The sequence below is a fragment of the Macaca thibetana genome, chromosome 4, assembly GCF_024542745.1.
Source record: "Macaca thibetana thibetana isolate TM-01 chromosome 4, ASM2454274v1, whole genome shotgun sequence".
NCBI classification, from domain to species: Eukaryota; Metazoa; Chordata; class Mammalia; order Primates; family Cercopithecidae; genus Macaca; species Macaca thibetana.
Genome location: NC_065581.1, coordinates 105,304,300 through 105,324,690, shown reverse-complemented (window position 1 = coordinate 105,324,690; position 20,391 = coordinate 105,304,300). Strand labels below are relative to the sequence as shown.

At 49.5% G+C, this 20,391-nt stretch overlaps 2 protein-coding genes across 8 annotated transcripts in view; one reads left to right on the top strand and one right to left on the bottom strand.

The window, feature by feature from the left end:
* SYTL3 (synaptotagmin like 3) overlaps positions 1-13,540 on the top strand; it is a 132,729-nt gene extending 119,189 nt beyond the window's left edge. For 5 of the 6 annotated variants that reach the window (XM_050786721.1, XM_050786723.1, XM_050786720.1 and 2 more), the window contains 2 exons: positions 300-505; positions 1,471-1,840. In XM_050786721.1, the coding sequence (XP_050642678.1) occupies positions 300-505; positions 1,471-1,580 (316 nt within the window). In that variant the 3' untranslated portion in view covers positions 1,581-1,840. Of the gene's footprint in view, positions 1-299; positions 506-1,470; positions 1,841-10,479 lie in introns of those variants that run through there. The other variant, XM_050786722.1, reaches the window with a different exon arrangement.
* EZR (ezrin) overlaps positions 3,005-20,391 on the bottom strand; it is a 55,792-nt gene continuing 38,405 nt past the window's right edge. For both annotated transcript variants that reach the window (XM_050786726.1, XM_050786728.1), the window contains 8 exons: positions 19,835-19,981; positions 13,572-13,668; positions 8,550-8,713; positions 8,057-8,187; positions 7,086-7,246; positions 6,627-6,719; positions 4,538-4,789; positions 3,005-4,353 (listed from right to left, as the gene is read on the bottom strand). In XM_050786726.1, coding sequence (XP_050642683.1) covers positions 4,189-4,353; positions 4,538-4,789; positions 6,627-6,719; positions 7,086-7,246; positions 8,057-8,187; positions 8,550-8,713; positions 13,572-13,668; positions 19,835-19,981 — 1,210 coding nt within the window. In that variant the 3' untranslated portion in view covers positions 3,005-4,188. The remainder of the gene's footprint in view (positions 4,354-4,537; positions 4,790-6,626; positions 6,720-7,085; positions 7,247-8,056; positions 8,188-8,549; positions 8,714-13,571; positions 13,669-19,834; positions 19,982-20,391) is intronic.

Below are 20,391 nucleotides of genomic sequence, written 5' to 3'. Positions count from 1 at the left end.
TTTTCCTGAGAACAGGGTTAAAAGGAGATAATGTGTGTATTTGCATTCAAGGCACCCCAAGGAGGGAAGATTAAAATGAGGGCCGCGAGGCCATAGCATGCAACTCGCCCTTTTTACCTGATGCAGAATTCAGCCCTAAGGGAAATGTGCTGTGGTTCCCACCCTGCTTCACTGTGGAGGGTGTGGATGTTGTGGACTTGGCACTTTTCTTAGTGCTTCTGGTCTGCACTGATGCACAGGCCTCGGGAGAGGAGGCCATGTGGATGACAGTGATTGCAAGGTTTGTGTTCCCTCTTCAGCTGTCTCACTCTGCCAGACCAAAAAAAACTGAGACTGAAGTCGCCAGTACTGAAGAAGCAGGCTTGTCCCCAGTGGAAACACTCGTTTGTCTTCAGTGGTGTAACCCCAGCCCAGCTGAGGCAGTCGAGCTTGGAGTTAACCGTCTGGGACCAGGCTCTCCTTGGAATGAACGACCGCTTGCTTGGGGGAGCCAGGCTTGGTTCAAGTAAGTCTGAGATATTGAGCCCAAACGTTTATCCTTTGTGATTATCCTAATGGGTACTGTGCAAAGAAAATGCTTGCAACAGGGCAGTGACTTAACTGGTTTTGAAATTGCCTAGCCTTCCTTAATTGGAAATTCCTAAGTCTAGTTTTTACTCTACAGCTGAGCCATAATACAGCCAAGTATTTTGACAATTTAAATCAGATTTAGATCTGCTAAAGAAACAAAAATTATAGGCCTCCAAACGGGCTAGGTACAGTATTTGCTTTTGTTTCTGGCGTCAATCATAAAAGGATTATTTTCTTAAAGGAAAAGATCTTCTTAACTCAAACAAACGGCAATTCAGAAAGTACTTCATCAAAAGTGGTCAAAACAGCAACGCTGTCCAGAGCCGCTCGGCAGGGCGCCGCCAGCCTGGTGGGTGGACCGCCCTCTGCTGTGAGGTTCTGTGCCTGGCACTGCTTCTAGCTGCCAGCAGTGTCCCTGGCACGACAACCAAAAACACCTGCACACATCTCCCAAGGACTTCCAACTGAGAACCAGTGACTGAAGAGAAATAAGCCTCACTGCTCAATTACTTTTCAAAGATATTTTGTCCAAAGCTTACTGTCTTCCTCTAAGAATCCCTTCCCCTGGGCAAGCCCAGCCCCCAGTCTGAGACGGCCCCACCCAGCTAGCCATGCTGGTGTGCGACTATCCACTCCCTTGGTGAAGACCCAGCCCACCACACCAGAGTCCTTGCCTCACTTTCAAACTACAGAGCTCCGGGCTGTTAAGAGTCTCGCAGAGCAGAGTGCCTGGGTGAACCCGTCTCCACACTAGCTTTGTTGGGGTGGGGGTAGTGGTGGTTGGCCTTTTAGTGTGGACTGAAGGTGAAAAACTTTTCTGGCTGGTCATTTTCAAAGAGCTGAGAGGGGACGAAGTGGTGCCCTCCCTGACCATGGCTAAGCTGTCATCCTCTCTTACAGAGGGAGACACAGCTGGTGGCGGGGATGCATGCTCACAATCGAAGCTCCAGTGGCAAAAAGTCCTTTCCAGCCCCAATCTATGGACAGACATGACCCTTGTCCTGCACTGATGCGAAGGCCTCGAGGTTCCAGGTCGCAGTGGGTGTGAAGCACTGTGCGTCTGCAGAGTGGGGCTGCAAACCAGGGGCAGGGTCCCAGCTGGAGACCCTTTGGACCTTGAGCAGTCTCCATCTGCAGTCCTGTCCCGTGGCTTAAATGCCTACTGGTATCTGTATATTTAAGTTAAACACAATAATGTATGTTACCTAAGCCTCTGGTGGGTTATCTCCGAGATGGAGAAAATGGCCAGATTTCAATAAATGTTGTTACCGGCATCCTCCAGTGCTTATCAAATGGTAAAAGGCCGGCTGGTGGGCATGGTGGCTCCCCGCCTGTAATCTCAGCAACTTTGGGAGGCTGCAGTGGATGGCTTGAGCTCAGGAGTGTGAGATCAGCCCAGGCAACACAGAGATACCCTGTCTACAGAAAAAACAAAAAATTGGCCGGGCGCGGTGGCTCAAGCCTGTAATCCCAGTTTGGGAGGCTGAGGCAGGGGGATCACAAGGTCAGGAGATTGAGACCATCCTGGCTAACCCGGTGAAACCCTGTCTCTACTAAAAAATACAAAAAACTAGCCGGGCGAGGTAGTGGGCGCCTGTAGTCCCAGCTACTCGGGAGGCTGAGGCAGGAGAATGGCGTAAACCCGGGAGGCGGAGCTTGTAGTGAGCTGAGATCCGGCCACTGCACTCCAGCCTGGGCGACAGAGCGAGACTCCACCACAAAAAAAACCAAAAAATTATCCGGGTGTGGTGGTGCACACCTGTAGTCCCAGCTACTCAGGAGGCTGAGCCAGGAGGATAGAGAACAGGAGGTTGAGGCTGCAGTAAGCCCTGACTACACAACTGTGCTCCAGCCTGGGCCAAAGGAAGACCCTGTCTCAAAAAAAAAAAAAAAGTCACAGCTTAAAGGAGCATTTTATTTTTTTGAGATGGAGTCTCCCTGTGTCGCCAGGCTGAAGTGCAGTGGCACAATCTCAGCTCGCTGCAACCTCCAACTCCCGGGTCCTAGCAATTCTCCTGCCTCAGCCTCCCAAGTAGCTGGGATTACAGGCATGCGCCACCACACCTAATTTTTGTATTTTTAGTAGACGGCGTTTCACCACGTTGGCCAGGATGGTCTCCATCTCCTGACCTTGTGAACCGCCTGCCTCGGCCTCCCAAAGTGCTGGGATTACAGGCATGAGCCACCGCACCCGGCGGTGAGCAGCATTTTAGAGGAGCCTGGTGAGTTGGAGTGTCCTCTCCCATGGAAACTGTCTCCAGAGGAGGTTAGGTGACCTACGGAGCACCGTGTCTTGGGTTGGTCAGCTCTAACTTACCAGTGTACCCCCAGGGACACCATGGCCCCTCACAAAACCCAGCCGGAGGACAGCATAGAGCCCAGGCAAGTCGGCGGTGGCCCTCCCACCCCACACACAAGTACACAGCCATGCTGCTTCGTGCCTTTGCAAAGTTTTTATTTCATGTCTGCAGCATGGAATCCACCTGCACATGGCATCTTAGCTGCGAAGGAGTAAGCAGTGCACGAGAAGGAACGAGTGGGCAGAACCAATGGCCTCCACAAGCTGCCTTCCAGCAGCCTGCCAAGGCCATGGCAGAGACTACAAACAAACACAAGCAAACAGTCTCTCCATGGCTGGAGTCTGAAAGGTCATAGTGGCATGTGTGTATTTGACAAAATTAAAAATGTGCATAGTCCATTATATGCATAAAACACTAACAATAAAAATCCTGTTTACACGTGACTGCAGCAGGCAGGTAACCAGCTTCACCACTGCCCTCCTGCCACATCACATCAAGTGCCATGGTTAGAGGGTTTTTCATATGTAATTCTTTTATTCTGTAAAAGGTAACAAAATATACAGAACAAAACTTTCCCTTTTTAAAACTAATGTTACAAATTTGTATTATCACTTGTATATAAATACTATATAGCTGATCATTAAGGTGTATAAGTACAACAATGTATTCTAACTGTTAAGCAAAAAAACCTAAAAAAAACCTAAAAAAAAATTTATCCAAGTGTCCTACATACACCACTCACGCTGGTGATCACTGCTCTCTGCCAGCTGCGTGGAGTGACGGGAGGGAATCATTGTGTGTGTGTGCCAGAGTGCTTCAAACTCAATTTCCCAAAAAAATTTTCACCCCTCAAAGCATGTAAATATACAAAGATGGATCCTTCATAGAAATTAAAAACAAAAACCAATTTGAGCTCATTTCAAATACAGAACAAGTATGGCACAGATGGAAGCCACGGTTTCCTTTAACGATGCTGACTCTCGTATCACACAGGCCAGCATGAAGTTTCTTACTCAGACTTTACAGGCATTTTCCGTAATTTAATCAGTCCTGCTCCCAGCACAACACAGGAGGTGATTTGAGAATAATCGCAAGAATCAGGCCTGCTTGGCACTATGATACAACTGGGGAAAACCAACCAGGGCGCCTCCCTGGTTCCCAACCCAGAATGTTTCTGTTGGGTAACTGCTTTTTAAAGGAACTGGGCTCTCGGAGTTCCTAGACTCGGAGCACTAAAGACACAAGCGTGGCGAGGCTGGCAGTGCCGGCGGCAGCGCCCGCTGTGAGCGCCCCTCTGCCCTTGGTCCTGGCCTGGCCATTACAGGGCCTCGAACTCGTCGATGCGCTGCTTGGTGTTGCCCTGCCGGATCTGCCGCAGCGTCTTGTACTTGTCCCGGCCTTGCCTCATGTTCTCATTGTGGATGATGTCATTGTGGGTCCTCTTATTCTCATCTCGGGCCTGGGACAGCTCGCTGCTCAGCGTCTGCAACATTAAGCAGCATTGGTCAGGTCCCTTCCTCCCCATATGGCCCAGCCCCTCCCCTAGGAAAATGGGAAGGGCAAGAGGGGTGCTAGGTGGGGCTGGCTCACATCACTGCCTTCCCCAAGCCTGTCTGCTGCAAGAGCAAGGCGGGCCCCCTGGAGACACACAGCCCCTTGGGCCTCACCAGCAGCTGCCGCTGCACACGCTCGTTCTTCTCCGCCTCAGTGATACGCTTCTCCTCATTGCGGTCATCCCGGATGCCCTCACTAGACAGCTCTGCACTGTAGCCCGTGGGCTCCGCACCCTCATCCTGCAAGCTCTCCTGGACATGGTAGCTCAGTGGCTCGTACATGGGGGGTGGCGGGGGCGGGGGTGCCGTCATCACCAGGTGCAGCTCCTCCTTGGTCTTCACCAGGTCATCCTGGGCTTCTTTGGCCTTTGGAAAGCAAAATTAGTAGGTGAGGACTTCTCACCCAAAAGTCCTATCCTCCTGGCTATAAGAACCAACTGTTGCCTCCCTCTGTCCTGGCACGCTAAGGCAGCACTAAACTGTGCTGGGCCATGGCTTCGAAGAAGAGCCCCTCAAAGTGCATGTGGGGTTTACAACCCTCTGCATCCAAGACAGGAAGAGGAACTGTGATGCCGGAGCCTGGGCAATTTTAAAACTACCATTTCTTTTTTTTTCTGTCTATAACTCTAGACGTTATATAATTTTTAGGAAAAAAAATCCTGTTAAATGAGTAACAGGCTCTGTTCCCAGCCTCCCCTCATGCCACAGTCATTATCAAGTGGTCTCCTGCTCACCACTTGCAGTCCTTCCAACAGCGTCACACATGCCCAGTCCTGCCCGCCTCCATCCCAGCCCTGGAGTCGAGCTTAGTGTGGATCTGCGCTGGAGCCAGCTCTCCTCACTTACCTCTTAACAGGTACGTTCTCAAAAACCTAAGAACCAAAGTCTTCTGCTTGCAACTTCGGATGGTGATATGGCTGTGTCCCCACCCAAAGCTCATCTCCAACTGTAATCCCCACATGTCGGTGGGGGGGGGGGGTTACCTGGTGGGAGTGACTGGATTGTGGGGTGGTTTCCCCTATGCTGTTCTCGTGCTAGTGGGTGGGTTCTGAGTGAGAGCTGATGGTTTCAGTGTTTGGCACCACCCCCCTTTGCTTTTCTCTCTTCTGCCCTCACGTAAGAGGTGTGCCTGCTTCCCCTTCACCTTCTGCCATGACTGTAAACTTCCTGAGGCCTCCCCAGTCATGTGGGACTGTGAGTCAATTAAACCTCTTCTTTAACTACCCAGTCTCAGGTAGTTCTTTACAGCCGTGTGAGAACAGACTAATAAAGATCGGCAGCAGGAATGGGGGCTGGAACAAAGGCAAGGAGGCACTGGCCAGAAGTGGCCCTGGAGAGCCAGGAGACACGTCCCCAGAAGGCACCACCACAGATGGAGAAGCCACAGTGGGGGAAGGACAGGCCAGAGGATCTGTGAAGGAGAAGAGCTTCTTAAAGCCTGGTGTGCAGTCTCCAATGGGAACCATCCCCAGACTTTCTCAGGGGCTGTGCCTTCCTGGAGGGCAGAGGGGATCCCAGCTTCTCTCTCCCAGAGAGAAGCTCTGTGTGCATCTCACAGTGACAGCTACAGCTGATTAAACCTCTGTTTGCCAGGTCCTGGGCATGGGACCTCACATCTGCAGAGCAACTTTATGAGTTGGGTATCACCCCCATTCTACAATAAGGAAAATGAGGCTGGGAGAGGTGGTGCTACTAGCCCCCCGTCAGATAGCTGATGGGCAGCAGAGCCCGGCTCTTGCTCCAGCCGAGAGACTTCCAAGGACCTGGATCTTTTCATGGTGCCCGCTATATATACCAGCTGCAGGAGGTTGTGTTTCAGGCACTGCGACCCCATTGCAAGGTGCACATATATAATCAGATTTAAAACCAATTCAGATCAGCTGTCAGAGGAGGCTGTCAGATCAGCACTGAACAGTTTGGGGTGGAGGGAGCAAGGTCGTGAACGTCAATCATAAGTCCTCCCTCTATGAATCCAGCAGCTGCAATGACTCAAGTACAGAGTCAAACCCATCTCTTTGGGGATGTCTACTTCAGTAATACAACTGGTATCGGCAGAGGATCGTGAGACATCCCAGAAGCTTCCAGTAGGACATGGCAGCTGAGCCAGACCTCTCCCCCAACCCACCCACCTGCAGAAGGGCCCACTGCCCAGGCAGTGGGCAACAGGTGCCGTGGCCGTGCGGCTTCCCCCATGCAGACTCACCCTGTGCTGCCACTCTTCAACCTCATCCTCCTTGCGCCTCCGCGCCTCTTCCAGGAGGGCAATCTTGGCAGTGTATTCTGCAAGCTCCGCAGCCTGGGAAGGGAATGCCAAGCTAAAGTGACTTCTGATATCCTTTCAACAGAGTCCAGTTGTGAATGAGTGTTAATGTGTGTTGGTGAGCAGTCTCCACTGTGACATCTGAGTCCCCGTCACCCCCACTTCATGGCCAGCAGGGTTCATCGTGCACCCTCCCTACCATCACTTCCTGGATGCCCACACCCACCTTCCACGGGTGACCCTGGCAACAGCCCGGCCCCTTCCCCGCCAGCTGCTTCAGTCCCCAGCAGATCAGCTTACAGCTTCCAGTCATGACAATTATTACAAGGCAGGTGTCACATTTTCCATCCTCAGAAGCAGCCTCTCTATAATTCAGCATCTTGAAACTCAGGCCATTCCTACCAGCTGCTCCTGGCTCTTTATCTGATCCACCGCCTGTCTCTCCAGCTCCTCCTTAGCCCGCAGCGCGGCCATGCGGTCAGCCTCTAGGCGCTCAGCCTCCTCCTGCGCCCGCTTCCTCTCCTCCTCCAGCTGCAGGGCCCTCTGAATCTGCTCCGAGAGCTCTGAGAAGACACAAAGCCAGAGCCGTTCAAGCCCTTGGCCCAGGAACCTAGGCGCCTTCGCCTTCCATTTGCACCCCCAAAGCCACAGAGCCCTAGACCAAGTCACAGGTCAAGGGGGGATGTCTTCCAGTGACCCTGGAGGAAAGCACTTCACAGCTCATTGCTGTTGTTTGCATGACAACTTCCTCAAGATGGCTAGAAACCCATCCAACGTGGTGGGCCAGGCACCCTCTGGCATGCCTGACTCAACCCTCTTGGCGTTAACTCTCCCCAGGTCAGCCGCCTGCTGTGCTGGTGGCCCACACTCCACTCACAACACAAACACCCTTCCCATCTGTGCTAAGGGCTGCCAGTGAACACAGCATCTGTGGCACCTTATGTAATCAGCCCAGCTGCTGGGGTTGTCGACTGGAGCTGTGCTGGGGAGTCTGGTTCTGAAGAAGCCTTTGGGTTTTAGTCTAGAGGTCAATGACAGTGCAACATGGCCCTGTCACTCATGGGCTGTGGGACTGTGGGAAGATCACTGTACCGCACCAAACCTTACTGTACTCATCAGGGAAACTGGGTGATGGAGCACTTACTGCAAAGGACTAGGGAAATTTTAAAATACAATGTCTTAGAACAATGAGCACCAAAGTTAATGAACTACAGAATTGTTTTCCAAACCAAATAACTATTTTATCATTTCGGTTGTGAGTCTGCAGTGTGGGACATGTTCTTGGTTTCCTTTCCAGTGGTTGGGTGGGTGTGGCCCCCGCCCCTGTGGAAATGCATGACCCAGTGTAGAGAGCCAGCCCCAGGGCGCCTGACCTCTCTCTGCCTTCTTGGTCTTCTCCTCATAGTCCTGCAGCCGCAGCATCAGCTCCTCCTTCTCACGCATCATCTGCTCTTTCTCTCTCTCCACAGTTTCTCTCCTTTTCTTCTCTGTTTCTAGCTGTTGCCTGGTGCAGGGAAAAAGAGGCACAGGGAGATTTAGACTGGCAGGAAAGTGAGGGGTCAACACACTTCACGGGTATGTGCAGCTCCAGGATGGACTTGGCATCCTGAGGGCCACCCTGGCCTGCCACCAGCCTGAGCTGCCTGAAGGAGCAGCCGCTCCAGGGCTGACACCAGACTCAGCACCACAGCAACCTCCCAGAGACAAAGGCCTCGAAGATCCCAGTGTGGCGACTGAGTTCCATTCCACCAGGCTCTCCCCATCAGCTGCGCGGTCACCTGACAGGCACTGGCTGCCTCAGCAGGCAGGGCTGGCGGTAGCTGAGCTGGGAAAACACAGGCCCCTGCTCTGGCCTCCCACGCTCACCGCTCCAGCTGCTTCTGATGCTTCTCCTCCCGGGCCTGGGCCTTCATCTGCTGCACCTCGATGGTGTCGGGCTTCCTGCGGCGCATGTACAGCTCGTGGTTGCCCATGCAGAGCTGCAGGATCCGCTTGTTAATTCTCAGGCGGGGGGCATAAAACACAAAGTCCTACAAAACAGAACAGGGCCACCTGGACTTAAGCTCTTTTGTTTGGTTTTCTTCTCCCAAACCATACTTCACAAAGGTCCGGAACTTTTCTAAAAGAACAAATGTAGCAGAACAGGGATGGCAGTGTCTCAGCACTGGAAATGTGCATTCTCCAGGACGGGTGGAGGAAGGGCATGTGCTGCGTGTGTGTGCAGTTACATGTGGGTATGTACATGCTGCATGCACAATGAAATCCCGCTGCACGTAAACTGCAAAGCTTTTCCAAGGTGAGAACTCTCAGCCTTGGGAAACCCTTCAAGTCTCAGAGCTGCCTGCTCTTCCAGGTAGCCACCTTTCATGATGTCCTCTCCAGCCTCACTGCTCCATCCCCAATGCTTGCCTGGATTGCCTCTGCTTCTATTTGAGCTTCCTCTGGCACAGCCTCCCCTCCCACACTGTTATTGCTATGCTGACCACCCTGACCTTCAATGCCAGCCTAGGAGCTCCAGGATGAGCTCCAGGGCCTGGGCCCAACACACATGGAGACCTTTTGACTCTGGGCCCAGCCTCCCATGTGCTCTCGGTTCTCTCTCAATGCTGTCCAGCCCTGCTCCTGCACCTGCCACACCCGCTACAGGTGCTTGCCACAGTGGCACTGTTGCTTCACTCCAGTGACTCCTTTCAGCATCTCACTCCTATGAGGCCATCAGCTCCTGAGAGCAGGGGCCACATTCACTCATCTCTCTCTTCCCAAGGTCAATATTTGAGGTGCTCAGTACCTGCCAGACATCACCAGCTCGTGCGGCACAAATAGCCATGTGCAAGCTCCATAGCCTTCAGCACATCCCTTCATCAGGCTCAGGGCCTTCAACCATAAGGCGGGGATGCCAGTGTATCAAGGGACTTCAGATATGGGACTCAATCCTCCCAGCAGTCCCGTTAGATGCTGGCATCCCCGCCTTATCGGTGATGTTCAGGAGGTACTCAGAACAGCACCTGGCGCAGTAAGAGCTGGCTGACACACACAGCGGTCACTCCAATTGCTAGTGCCTTGCAAGACCGCAATCAGAGGAGCCTCCTCGAAATCAAGGCAGAATCACAGCATTCAGGAAACTCGTGACCATGACTGGAAACATTCGGGACACAGCTGACAATCTTGGTCCCAACTCCTTGCTACTGCTGTGATGAGCTTACAAGACAGAAGAATAGAAACTCCCATGAAAAGTGACTTTGTCAGCTTCCTCTTAATCTCAGGGCCCCCAGCATCCAGCTTCTGACCATTTGGAATAGGGACAGGGTGGCTAAAACAAAGAAACAGCGCGATACATCCCACAGCAACTTCTGAGACCTAATGAGGAACTGGCTGAGCAGACTCATTGACACATCTGAGAAGAAATCTATTCAGCTTCTCAGTCTTTTCATCTGTTCCAGAAACCCTGGGGTGAGAGGTGATGCCAAGGCCTGAGAGCCCATGAACTTCCTGGGTGGGGCTGTCTTTGGGGTTTCACACCCTTGTTAAGTCATTGGGTTTTCCAGGGAGGAGTCTGGAGCTGGGAGCAACCTGCCTTTTTATTACCCACCTATCCCTTATTACACAAGAGGAAACAATCCTGCCTTACAGCTTCAGAGGACTCTACCAAATAGGCCCTGACTGACTCAGAACGCTGATTAGCACCAACTCCCCTTTATGGGGTTGTGGAGGTGCAGGGGTAGGGGGGATCAATGAAAAACCTCAGTGGTAACTTCGGTTAACATAACAATGTCCCCCTCTCCCCCTTTCCCTGCAGAAGACAGGTCCTGCCAGCAACGGGAACCAGGAGAATTTGGGGAGTCCACTGCCAGTGGGTGAGGGAGGACGGTGCCTGGCAGGAAATCTCTCCCAGTGCCTTATGACGGAAGCCGGTTTCTCACTTCAAGTTAAAACAAAGATTCATACTGAAAGGTTTCTAAATCCAAGTCCCTAACCTGATGCAGGATGCAGCTTTCTGATGCAGAACGACAACATGACAAGACCTGGAGCAGGGTTTTTAAACTGGCTGAGGACCAGCAAGGTAAAAATGCAAACTAGGCAAAGGAAAGTTCAAGTAAAAAAAAACCCAAGACCCTACAAATACAGAAGGAGAGAAGGTAAAAGGGCCCCTTTTCAAGTCCCCGAGATGCCGGGAAACTCTCCCACAAGAGGCCAATCCCAAGGCACATCTGGCCGCAGAGATGGCAGGAGGCAGCCTCGGGAGGCAGCAAGGCAGCGGGGCTCCTGGGAAGGCCACGTGGAGGAAGCGGTTGAGGAGTCAGAGCAGAAATGCTGCTTACTTTCTCTAAATTTCAGCTGCCTGTGGCCTTTTCCATGAGGCCACAGAAACAAAAGGCCCTTTTGAAAGGGAAAAGGCAGCCGCCTCAGCCCCTCATAAGGTCACCTGGGCAGGCCGTGTCAGCTGTCTACAAGGTCCCATATCTAAAGAGCCAAAGCATGGCCCCAAACTGCTGTATGCACCTTGGCAGGGAAGAGAAGCTGGCTTTTAAAAAGGAGATGCCAGTTGTTGGGGGAGAATTGGACAAAGACTCATTTGTGAGTTCACAGCAGAAACCACATGGGGTGAGGGTGACCCCTGAAAGTCAACACGAGATAAGGAATCCCACCGCCTCAAACTTTGGGGCTTCCTCTTCTTTTACATCAAGTTCGATGTTGAAAACTTGAACTTCTTCTGCCCAAAGTTTACAGACTGAAGCAGGGCAGTGACTTGAGCAGCCCTGGGGTGGTGTGGGGGTGACAGAACTCCACCTCCTCAAACCAGCGCCCACCCAAGGCAGATGCTGCCTCCTCAGTGTGGCTCCTGCCCAACCTGCCAAAGGAATCTCACCCCCATCTTCTGATCAGGCTTAGTTTTTAATCACAGCTGTACTGTTAAATTTACTACCAGGAAGCATCTCATCTGCCTTGTTTTTAACCCTTTCCTCCACTTAAATGTAGGCTTCACCAGGGCAGAAGCTTTGCCTTGCTCATGGCGCACACAGCCCCGGAAGAGTGCCTCGGACAGCGTGCCACCAGCGAATATTTCTTTTGCTTAAGAGATGGCTTCACATGAGGCTACTCTATAATAAAGGCACATGCACGAGATGTATCACAATGGCTTCTGCTCGGGGCTTATTATGAAATATTCCTCAGCTCTTCAAGAGATGAACTTATATCAAACACACACGCACAAACATTCTGAAACAGTCTAGTCCAGAGCTTCTGCTCTAGTCAGATTTTTAATAAAAGTGTTCTGAAAAGGCAGTAGCGTCACAGAGTATGCAGCAACCTACTGATGAGAGATTTCAGAATTTTCTTGCTCTTCTAAACTGCACCAATCTCACTACCCAAGTGACATGAAAATGCTATGACCCTCCATTCATGGTGTTGCATAATTAACATGAACTGCTGCCATGGAGCCTTAGAGTGCATTCAATACGCATTCAATTTTAAATAACTGTGCAACTACCCAGAGTAGCAGCCAAGAGTTTGCAAACAGCAGGAGACTTTTTATTTTTTTGAGACGGAGTCTAGCTCTGTCGCCCAGGATTAAGTGCAGTGGCACGATCTCAGCTCACTGCAACCTCCACTTCCTGGGTTCAAGCGATTCTCCTGCCTCAGCCTCCTGAGTAGCTGGGATTACAGGTGCCCACCACCATGCCCAGCTAATTTTTGTATTTTTAGTAGAGATGGGGTTTCACTGTGTTGGCCAGGCTGGTCTCGAACTCCTGACCTCCTGATCCAGCCACCTCAGCCTCCCAAAGTGCTGGGATTATAGGCGTGAGCCACTGCGCCCAGCCAACACATTAACAAAGAAAAAAATGCTTTCACAAAATTGTCAAGACCTACAGATTTTAAATTATGCTAGACAAACCTGTATGGGGGGAGAAGTAACAGGACAATAACACCACATACTGTTCTAAGTGGATTTACCATTGCTAAGCAGTACCCAGTCCCGAAAGGGTTAATGGACAACCAAGGTATGGACCACAGCCCATGTTTGCCTCTCCAAGCTTAACACTGTAACTAAGGAACAAAAATTACATGAGAACACAAAGTCGTTTTCAATCTATAATTTTCATAAAATTCAGAACAGGCTCTAAGGTGGATAACAGAATTTCTCCAGGTGGCAATTTTTTAGAGAACCAGATTTATGATTAGATAACAAAATCCTTACCCCTTCTATAATGCTACAGTTATGTGCATATGTCTCAAATGTTCTGAGCTAACAAAAGCTTAAATGTCAGCAGAATAAATAAAACCAAAACAAATTTCCATAATGCACTGGTCTCTGCAGCTATTACAATCAATACTCTCAGATTTCAGGACACGAAGTGTCGCCTTCTTACTATCTCCTCCCAAAATGACTGCCTGCTAGTGTCACCTGTGTGAGGACGCACACTTCTGACGACAGAAGTGGGTGAAGCCTAGATGAAACCTTGGGGACCAGCAATGCTTGCGTGTAAGTCTGACTGTCCCTATCTTGGGTAAGTTCCAGGACAGCTCTGAAAGGCAAATCTGGCCCTTGAGACTCGCAGGTCCCACTGTTGGTCAGGTGCCAGGGACAGTCCCCACACCCAGGTGCTCCAGGAGGCAGGTTGGCTCTCCACACCAAAAACACAGCATTTTGGGAAATGCTTATCTGGCCAATGACTCAGAACTGCCCTTTTATTCATAAGGAAGATCATGTGAAAAGTTAAGTGGTCTCCGCTGCAACAACTGCCTGGCCCACAGGATCTCTGGCCCTCAGTGTAACCACATAGGGAGTTTGGACTATCACCGGCTACTCATCACAGAGAGAAATCTGTTACCCTGACAAGTATAAGAACGAAAAACAGTAGTCCCCGAATAGAATCCTTTGGAACTTACAGGTGCCTTCTTGTCGATGGGTTTAATGACAAACTTTTTGTCATTGAAAGAGATGTTCCTGATTTCACTCCAAGGGAAGCCAATCTTTGGGGTTAACCTGAGGTTAAAAAGAGAAAGTGAATGGTTAGATGTATACGTATGTTCGTGGATTGGCTAAGAGATTCGTAAATCAATTCTTATTACTTCAATTAAAATAATATGCCTCTTAACCCAGGAGGCATAATGTGTTATATGCTATTATCAAATATTTCCTACCTGTCCTAGGTTAAGCCAAATGGCTGGCTTTAAGGCATCTGCAACCTTAGTCTGTTCCCATTTCCTTTGGTTTTTCCTCAGTTTGGGGCACCTATGATTACCCAGGCTGGTGATCTCCAGGTCAACTGCAATTCCTACCCAGGCACCTTGACCCTCCCTCAGGTATCTTCTGCTGTTCATTCCCACATCACATCACCACACTCACCTACCTCTCATCCTGCCAGAGCCCACTCTCAAGCACTGTGCTGGAGCACCCCTACTTTCAGTCGGCCGATCTGATTAACTTACTCTCCTCATATGTCAACACAGTTCTTAACTCAGCATCCAAGAACTGTCAAATCCAGCCCCAAACTCCGCGGTTCAGACCCACCTTTCAACACACGGTTCCCCGGGGCTGCCTCCCTTTCCCTTGAGGCCTCCCTTAACATGCAGGCTCTTCTGCTACATTCTGTTTGCTGAATGTTATTTAAGTTACTGATCATTTAGTTCTATGAAACCAACAGGGAGGGCCAAGATCCCATCATGTTCCTAGATGTGCCATACTCAACAGAGCTTGCCAAGAAAAATGGACAAAGGCCTTGCTATGCATTCTGCTCCTCTGGTTTTCACAGCACATAGCACTGTGAGCCAGTGTGCGGCATCCTGAAACTTCAAGGGGCTAGGATCCAGTCTCTATACAGGACTCTCAAAACAGGTTCTGACCTTAGAAAACTTAGGCCTCCAGCTCTCCAGTGTGTCTAGCAAGTTTGTCCTCTTAGGACTTTGAAACCTCATATAACAATTCATAGCCACTCATAAGCATAATTGCAGTATCAAACTAAAAGGGTTAAACATGAAAATTATGACTCACTTTTGAGTTAAAGAACTTCTTTTAATTCTTGACCAAAGTTGGAAAATTAAAGCCCAAGGATTTCCTTTTTCCTAAGAGATCACATATAGGACATGAACAGGGTCCACAGAGAAGGGGGCCACAGGGTTTGTAAGTGTCCTTGCTTAGGCCACACATTAAGAAAGCGTGATTCTCCAATAACAGGGACCAGGCAGAGGCCTCCGGAGAAATGGCTGATTCCAGGACTAGTATGGGGAACACAAACGATGAACTTGGTGCATCTTGAGGAGCCAGAGAGTAAGGAAGCCTGCAAAGAATGCAGGGCTCACACTTCAAGGTGCTCCTAAAGGCTATATCTCAAACAACCTGAGCAAGATACATACTCGTAGATCATAACCTGAAGACCGAAACACATATCCATGAGTCCATATTAATATAACTGAATAAATGGGGAAAGAAATTGGCTCCTTACAGAATTCTAATACATGTAAAAAGAAGTTTTTAAAAATCACAATTTCTCAAATACCACAGTAATCTCATCAATGGTAGCTAGAACTAGGATGTTTACATAGTTTAAAATTATCTCCCCCAAATATACTGACCAATTGTAAAGGGAAGGATAGTGATGTTACAGTGAAGAAACTTGGCAGACACCACCTTAACTAATAACCAAAATTAGCACCACCTAAGATAAGATATACTGACCACATGTGCCACCTTGAAAGAGGCCCTGGAAAGGCAAAACAGCACTTTCTTCTCACCAAAAATGTAAAACTCCAAATAATGAGAAAACACCAGACAATCCAAGGGCTTTCCAAAGTCAATGGACAGTACTCTTCAAAGACATCAAGGTCATGACAAAAAAAGACTGGAACTATCCCACATCAAAGGAGACGGGGAGGTCTAACAACTCACTGTAGGTGTGGCTCCAGAGAGGGTCCCGGGGCAGAAATAGGACATCAGTGAGAAAACTGATTAAAATGAGAATAAGATCTAGAGACTATTAACATTAATTTTCTGATCTTGGCATTTGGACTACGGTTACATAAGGTGTTAATGTTTGAGGAAGCTAAGTGAAGGGCATATAGGAATTATTTGTACTATTTTTAGAATCTTTTTAAAGTTTGAAATAATATATATTTTTAAAACTGAGATGGGGTCTTACTCTGTTACCCAGGCTGGAGTGCAGTGGCACAATCTTGGTTCACTGCAGCCTCCGCCTCCTGGGCTCAAGTGATCCTCCCACCTTAGCCTCCCAAGTAGCTAGGACCACAGGCATGTGCCACCACACCTAGCTAATTTTTTGTACTTTTGGTGGAGACAGGGTTTTGCCATGTTGCCCAGGCTGGTCTTGAACTCCTGACCTCAAGGGATCTGCCCGTTTTAGCCTCCCAAAGTGCTGGGATTACAGGTATGAGCTACCATGCCCAGCCTGAAATGACTTTAAAACGCAAGGATGGGCCAGGCATGGTGGCTTACCCCTGTAATCCCAGCACTTTGGGAAGCCAAGGTGGGCAGATCATTTGAGGTCAGGAGTTTGAGACCAGCCTGGCCAACACAGTGAAACCCCGTCTCTACTAAAAATACAAAAATCAGCCGGGTGTGGTGGCGTGTGTCTGAGGCTGCTACTTGGGAGGCTGAGGCAGGAGAACCGCTTGAACCCAGGAGGCAGAGGGTACAGTGAGCCGAGATCGTGCCACTGCACTCCACCCTGGGTGGCACAGTGAGACTCCGTCTCAAAAATAAATAAATAAATAAATAAATGCAAGAATGAATGATTTAAAAATTTCAATCCAAAATATGCAGCTGAGGGTGATAATGTTCTATATGTCTTAAGATTTTGCATTTTTCGGGCATATCTGTCAAAACTCAGCAAATGAACACTTAAGATTACATTTCATTGTATTTAAATTTTACATCAAAAGAACAAAACATAACCAACCTAACCTCTAGTATATCATATGCACTTTCATTTTGAGGAAGGATATGGATGCCTGCAATTTTGTTGGAAATGTGTTAGAGAGCCAGAGGGTGACAAGTGATGTGCAGATGGAAAGAGACGTGAGACAGCAAGTGAAGCCCTGAGTACCTATCTGCAAGGAATTTAAAGAAAACACACGTTCTGTGGCTCCTGTTCCAGTCTCCAAGCTCTCCGTGCGCCCTTTCCCTTTAAGATGGGAGCCCTGGACCTAGTGCACTTCCAGAAACTCCTACCTACAGAAGTACTTCTATGATGAAATCTGCCCAAAGAAGGATGAAGCTAAGGGGAAAAAAAGTGATTTTAATAGGACTACAGATAGATCAGGTTCGTCTAGTTTTTGTTTTTGGTCTGAGAGTGTCAGGTTTCAAATTCTAACCTAGCTAAACTGAACTTTCTCTATTCACAAGCTTATAATGCCAGTCAGGAGGGCGCTTACCTGTTTTTGCCCTCTTTATACTCCCACCTAGTCCAAGCTAAGGGTTTAAAGAAAGATGACAAATAGTCCTACATGCTCCCACTTAATGGTTATGTGTACAATGAAAGGAGACCCCAAGAGACAGATTTCCAGCCAGACCCTATTTAGTACTAAACAGGGAAGTGTTTTAATAAAATAGAGACTTTACTTGCAGAGTACAAATCTCTTAGAGCTCAATTTCCATATTCAATAGGTTAGCTTTCTCACCCGAACAATGTTTCAGGCATATCTAATTCTCCTAGTTCCACCGAGAGAGGTAACAGCACAACAGCTGGCTGTTCTCAGCACTCCTCAGACCTCAGGACAGTCTCCTGCTTATGCTGCTACCAAGTTGTCAATATTTGTTCAAAAGGGAAAGAATTTGGGCCTATTAATTGACTGAATATCTACATAAATGCTTTTTTTGTGAAGAGAGGGGTGTGCCTTCAGGAATGGGGAGAAGAGAGGCAGAAAGTGAGCCTGCCCAACACCCTAGTGTGCTCTGCGGGAAAAGAACCATCTGAGAGAGTTGCCAGGTTCACCGCTCAACGGTGGGGGAGGGATAGCAGAGAGCTAGACCAGTACTAAATAGGGCACACAGCTCACATTTTTACTTGGAAGAAATGGACACTTACGTGGGCTGGGGCAGCTACAAGCTGACATCAGCAAGTTCCTGCTCATGGCTGTTTTCCTGCAGGTTGAAAAACCTGTTTGGACAGCCCTGGCCTGGCCACATTACAAAATCTGGTCATTCAAGAGATTTCAAAGGCAGAGGCAGTTTCCCACATACGTTCCCACGAGGACTTTGTGCACCGCTCCTTGGCATGGCTATCTTAAGAGCCACGGCTTCAGCGCTGGGGTCCCCCACAAAGATGGTGTCCTGGTTCCAAGTTCCTGTATCTACCCACTTTCCCCACTTCTTTAAAATTTTTTTTGAAACACAGCCTCGCTCTGTCACCCAGGCTAGAGTGCAGTGGCACAATCTTGGCTTACTACAACCTCTGCCTCCCAGGCTCAAGTGATCCTCCCACCTCAGCCTCCTGAGTGACTGGGACCACAAGCATGCACCACCATAGCCAGCCGATTTTTTAAATTTTTGGTAGAGACGGGGTTTTGCCATGTTCCCCAGGCTGGTTGAGACTCCTGAGCTCAAGGGATCCGCCTGCCTCGGCCTCCCAGAGTACTGAATTCCAGGTGTGAGCCGCTGTGCCTGGCTTTTTCCCGCTTCTTTACCAGTGCTACATCCAGCACACTCAAGAGTAGGAGCGAACCGAGAGTCCTCAATATCTCATTTCCAGGTTCTCTGAGGAGCTCCTGTGATTCTGACAGGTAAATCACATTGGATCGCGTAACTAACTCCATCCCTAATGGGCACCTTCCTTCCAGCAGACAGCGCCTGCCTCCCTCCCTGTGCAGTATCACCACGTGGGCCCTGGAAGTGAGAGGAGGTTGGGCACAGCTGGCATAGGTCCCTGACCCCCAAGTGAAATAGATCTGTGCCCTGGGTTCTGGCAGGAATTCACATGGTTGCGAATGAAGAGATGGACTCATGTGCAGGTCATTTGTGGAGAGCAGCGCCACTCCCTTTGAGAACTCCAGAGAGGATTTTGGGGGAACCTGAGATGTGGGGGAGCTGAGAACAGAAATACCTGAGAACAGGTGAGATGGGTGAGCCTCAAGTGGGAAATGGGGAGAGCCGTCATTTCAAGGAACAACATGAGGCTGGGAAGGAAACCAGGTACATCCAGAAACTCTGGGCCACTCTCCTCCTTACGTGGAAAGCAGGAACCCAGGCCAAAAGGCAGGGCTTGGCAAAAAGACCCCAGGAGCATTCTTGCCCTGGCACCTTCTCTGCCAGGCCCCTGAAGCTGGAGGCCATCAGAGGGTTTGTTTAGGGGAGCCCTGCAGAGCAATCAAGCTGACTGTGGACAATCGGAGCAGAGACAGTTGGCAGGAGGCAGTCAGGAGCCTCTCCCTTCTCTTTCCAGAGGTAGTTTCCTTCTGCCTCTTAAATTCAGGTATCTTCTGATCAGATCAATCTAGAATCTAGGCTTATGCTGATGTCACGGACTCACCATGGGAAACCTACCCTCACGAACTAGGATGACGTTCCCTGTTTATCCTCAGCAGAAAGCAGGCAAATGCCCTGTATCTGAAAGCAGGACTGTCTGTCCCTGTGGAGAGGCCTGGCTCTGCTGCAGTACCCAGCTTGCTTACAGGCCCTCACTCAACAAACAACATTAACTAAATGTGAGGTAATTAAGAAATCTCCTGCAGACTATTAGCTAAAGTGTCCACACATACAAGCTATGGTTTACAGCTCTTCAAGTCTATCATCACACCATCAACATTCCTGGTTGGATTAGCACAAACCTCGAGCCAGGAGTCAGCACTGGCTGGGCTGCCTGTGAAGTAGCTATGGATGGATGTGCTGGTAACTGCAGGTAGCTGAGGTGGAACCTCAGAGGCAGGGGGAGGAGAGGCAGCCTCTGCTCTATTCTGCCATCCTCTCCCAGGTCTGAGCCCACTATTGGCCCTGCCCACCATGAGAGAGGATAACCCACACACCTCTGGACCACCCTCTGAGCGGGCCACAGCAGTCCAAAAGCCCTTAAAAGATTCTTTCTTCAAGATAGTAAGTTGCTAAATAAAAACTTCAAAAATAACCCACAAATTTGCCATTTTGCCACTGTTTCCAGGCCCACCACCCCACCTACTGAAGATAACTGTGAACTTCAACTCACTTATCATCTTTCTCATAAATATTCAGTCCAAGGGCATCAACTCCAAGCCAAAGTTCTGTTCCTTTCTTGTTTTTTATCTCGAAATAGTTGATTCCATACATTTCCAGGTCCTGAGCAATCTTCAGGTATTCCAACATAGCATTATCTCTAATTGGGGAGAGTGAAACAGGCAGAGTCATTGGTAGCACTCAATATCCAGAACACTAAAACCTTTCCAGTATTTTTAAATTAAGGCGTCTTGTGTAGGATGGGCTCAACGCTGTGTGCTGCGTGCAGACAGGCAGGGGCCAGGCAGCAGACTGGTGGGGAGGGGATCCAGGCAGCCCGGAAGCTATGCCTGGGGTGGGTTCCGTGCTGCCCTGCAGCCTCACCACCAAACCCCAAACTTTCAGGAAGAACTGATTCACACCGGCTTCTCTGACAGGTTTTTAAGTTTTATCACTCGGCACAATCCTCCTCCTTCTCTTGCCCACACATATGTCTTCTGGGACTCCCACAACCCTCCCCATGGGCTTCGAGTTGTTTTTCTTCCACAAAGGATGCTTGGGCCAGACAGG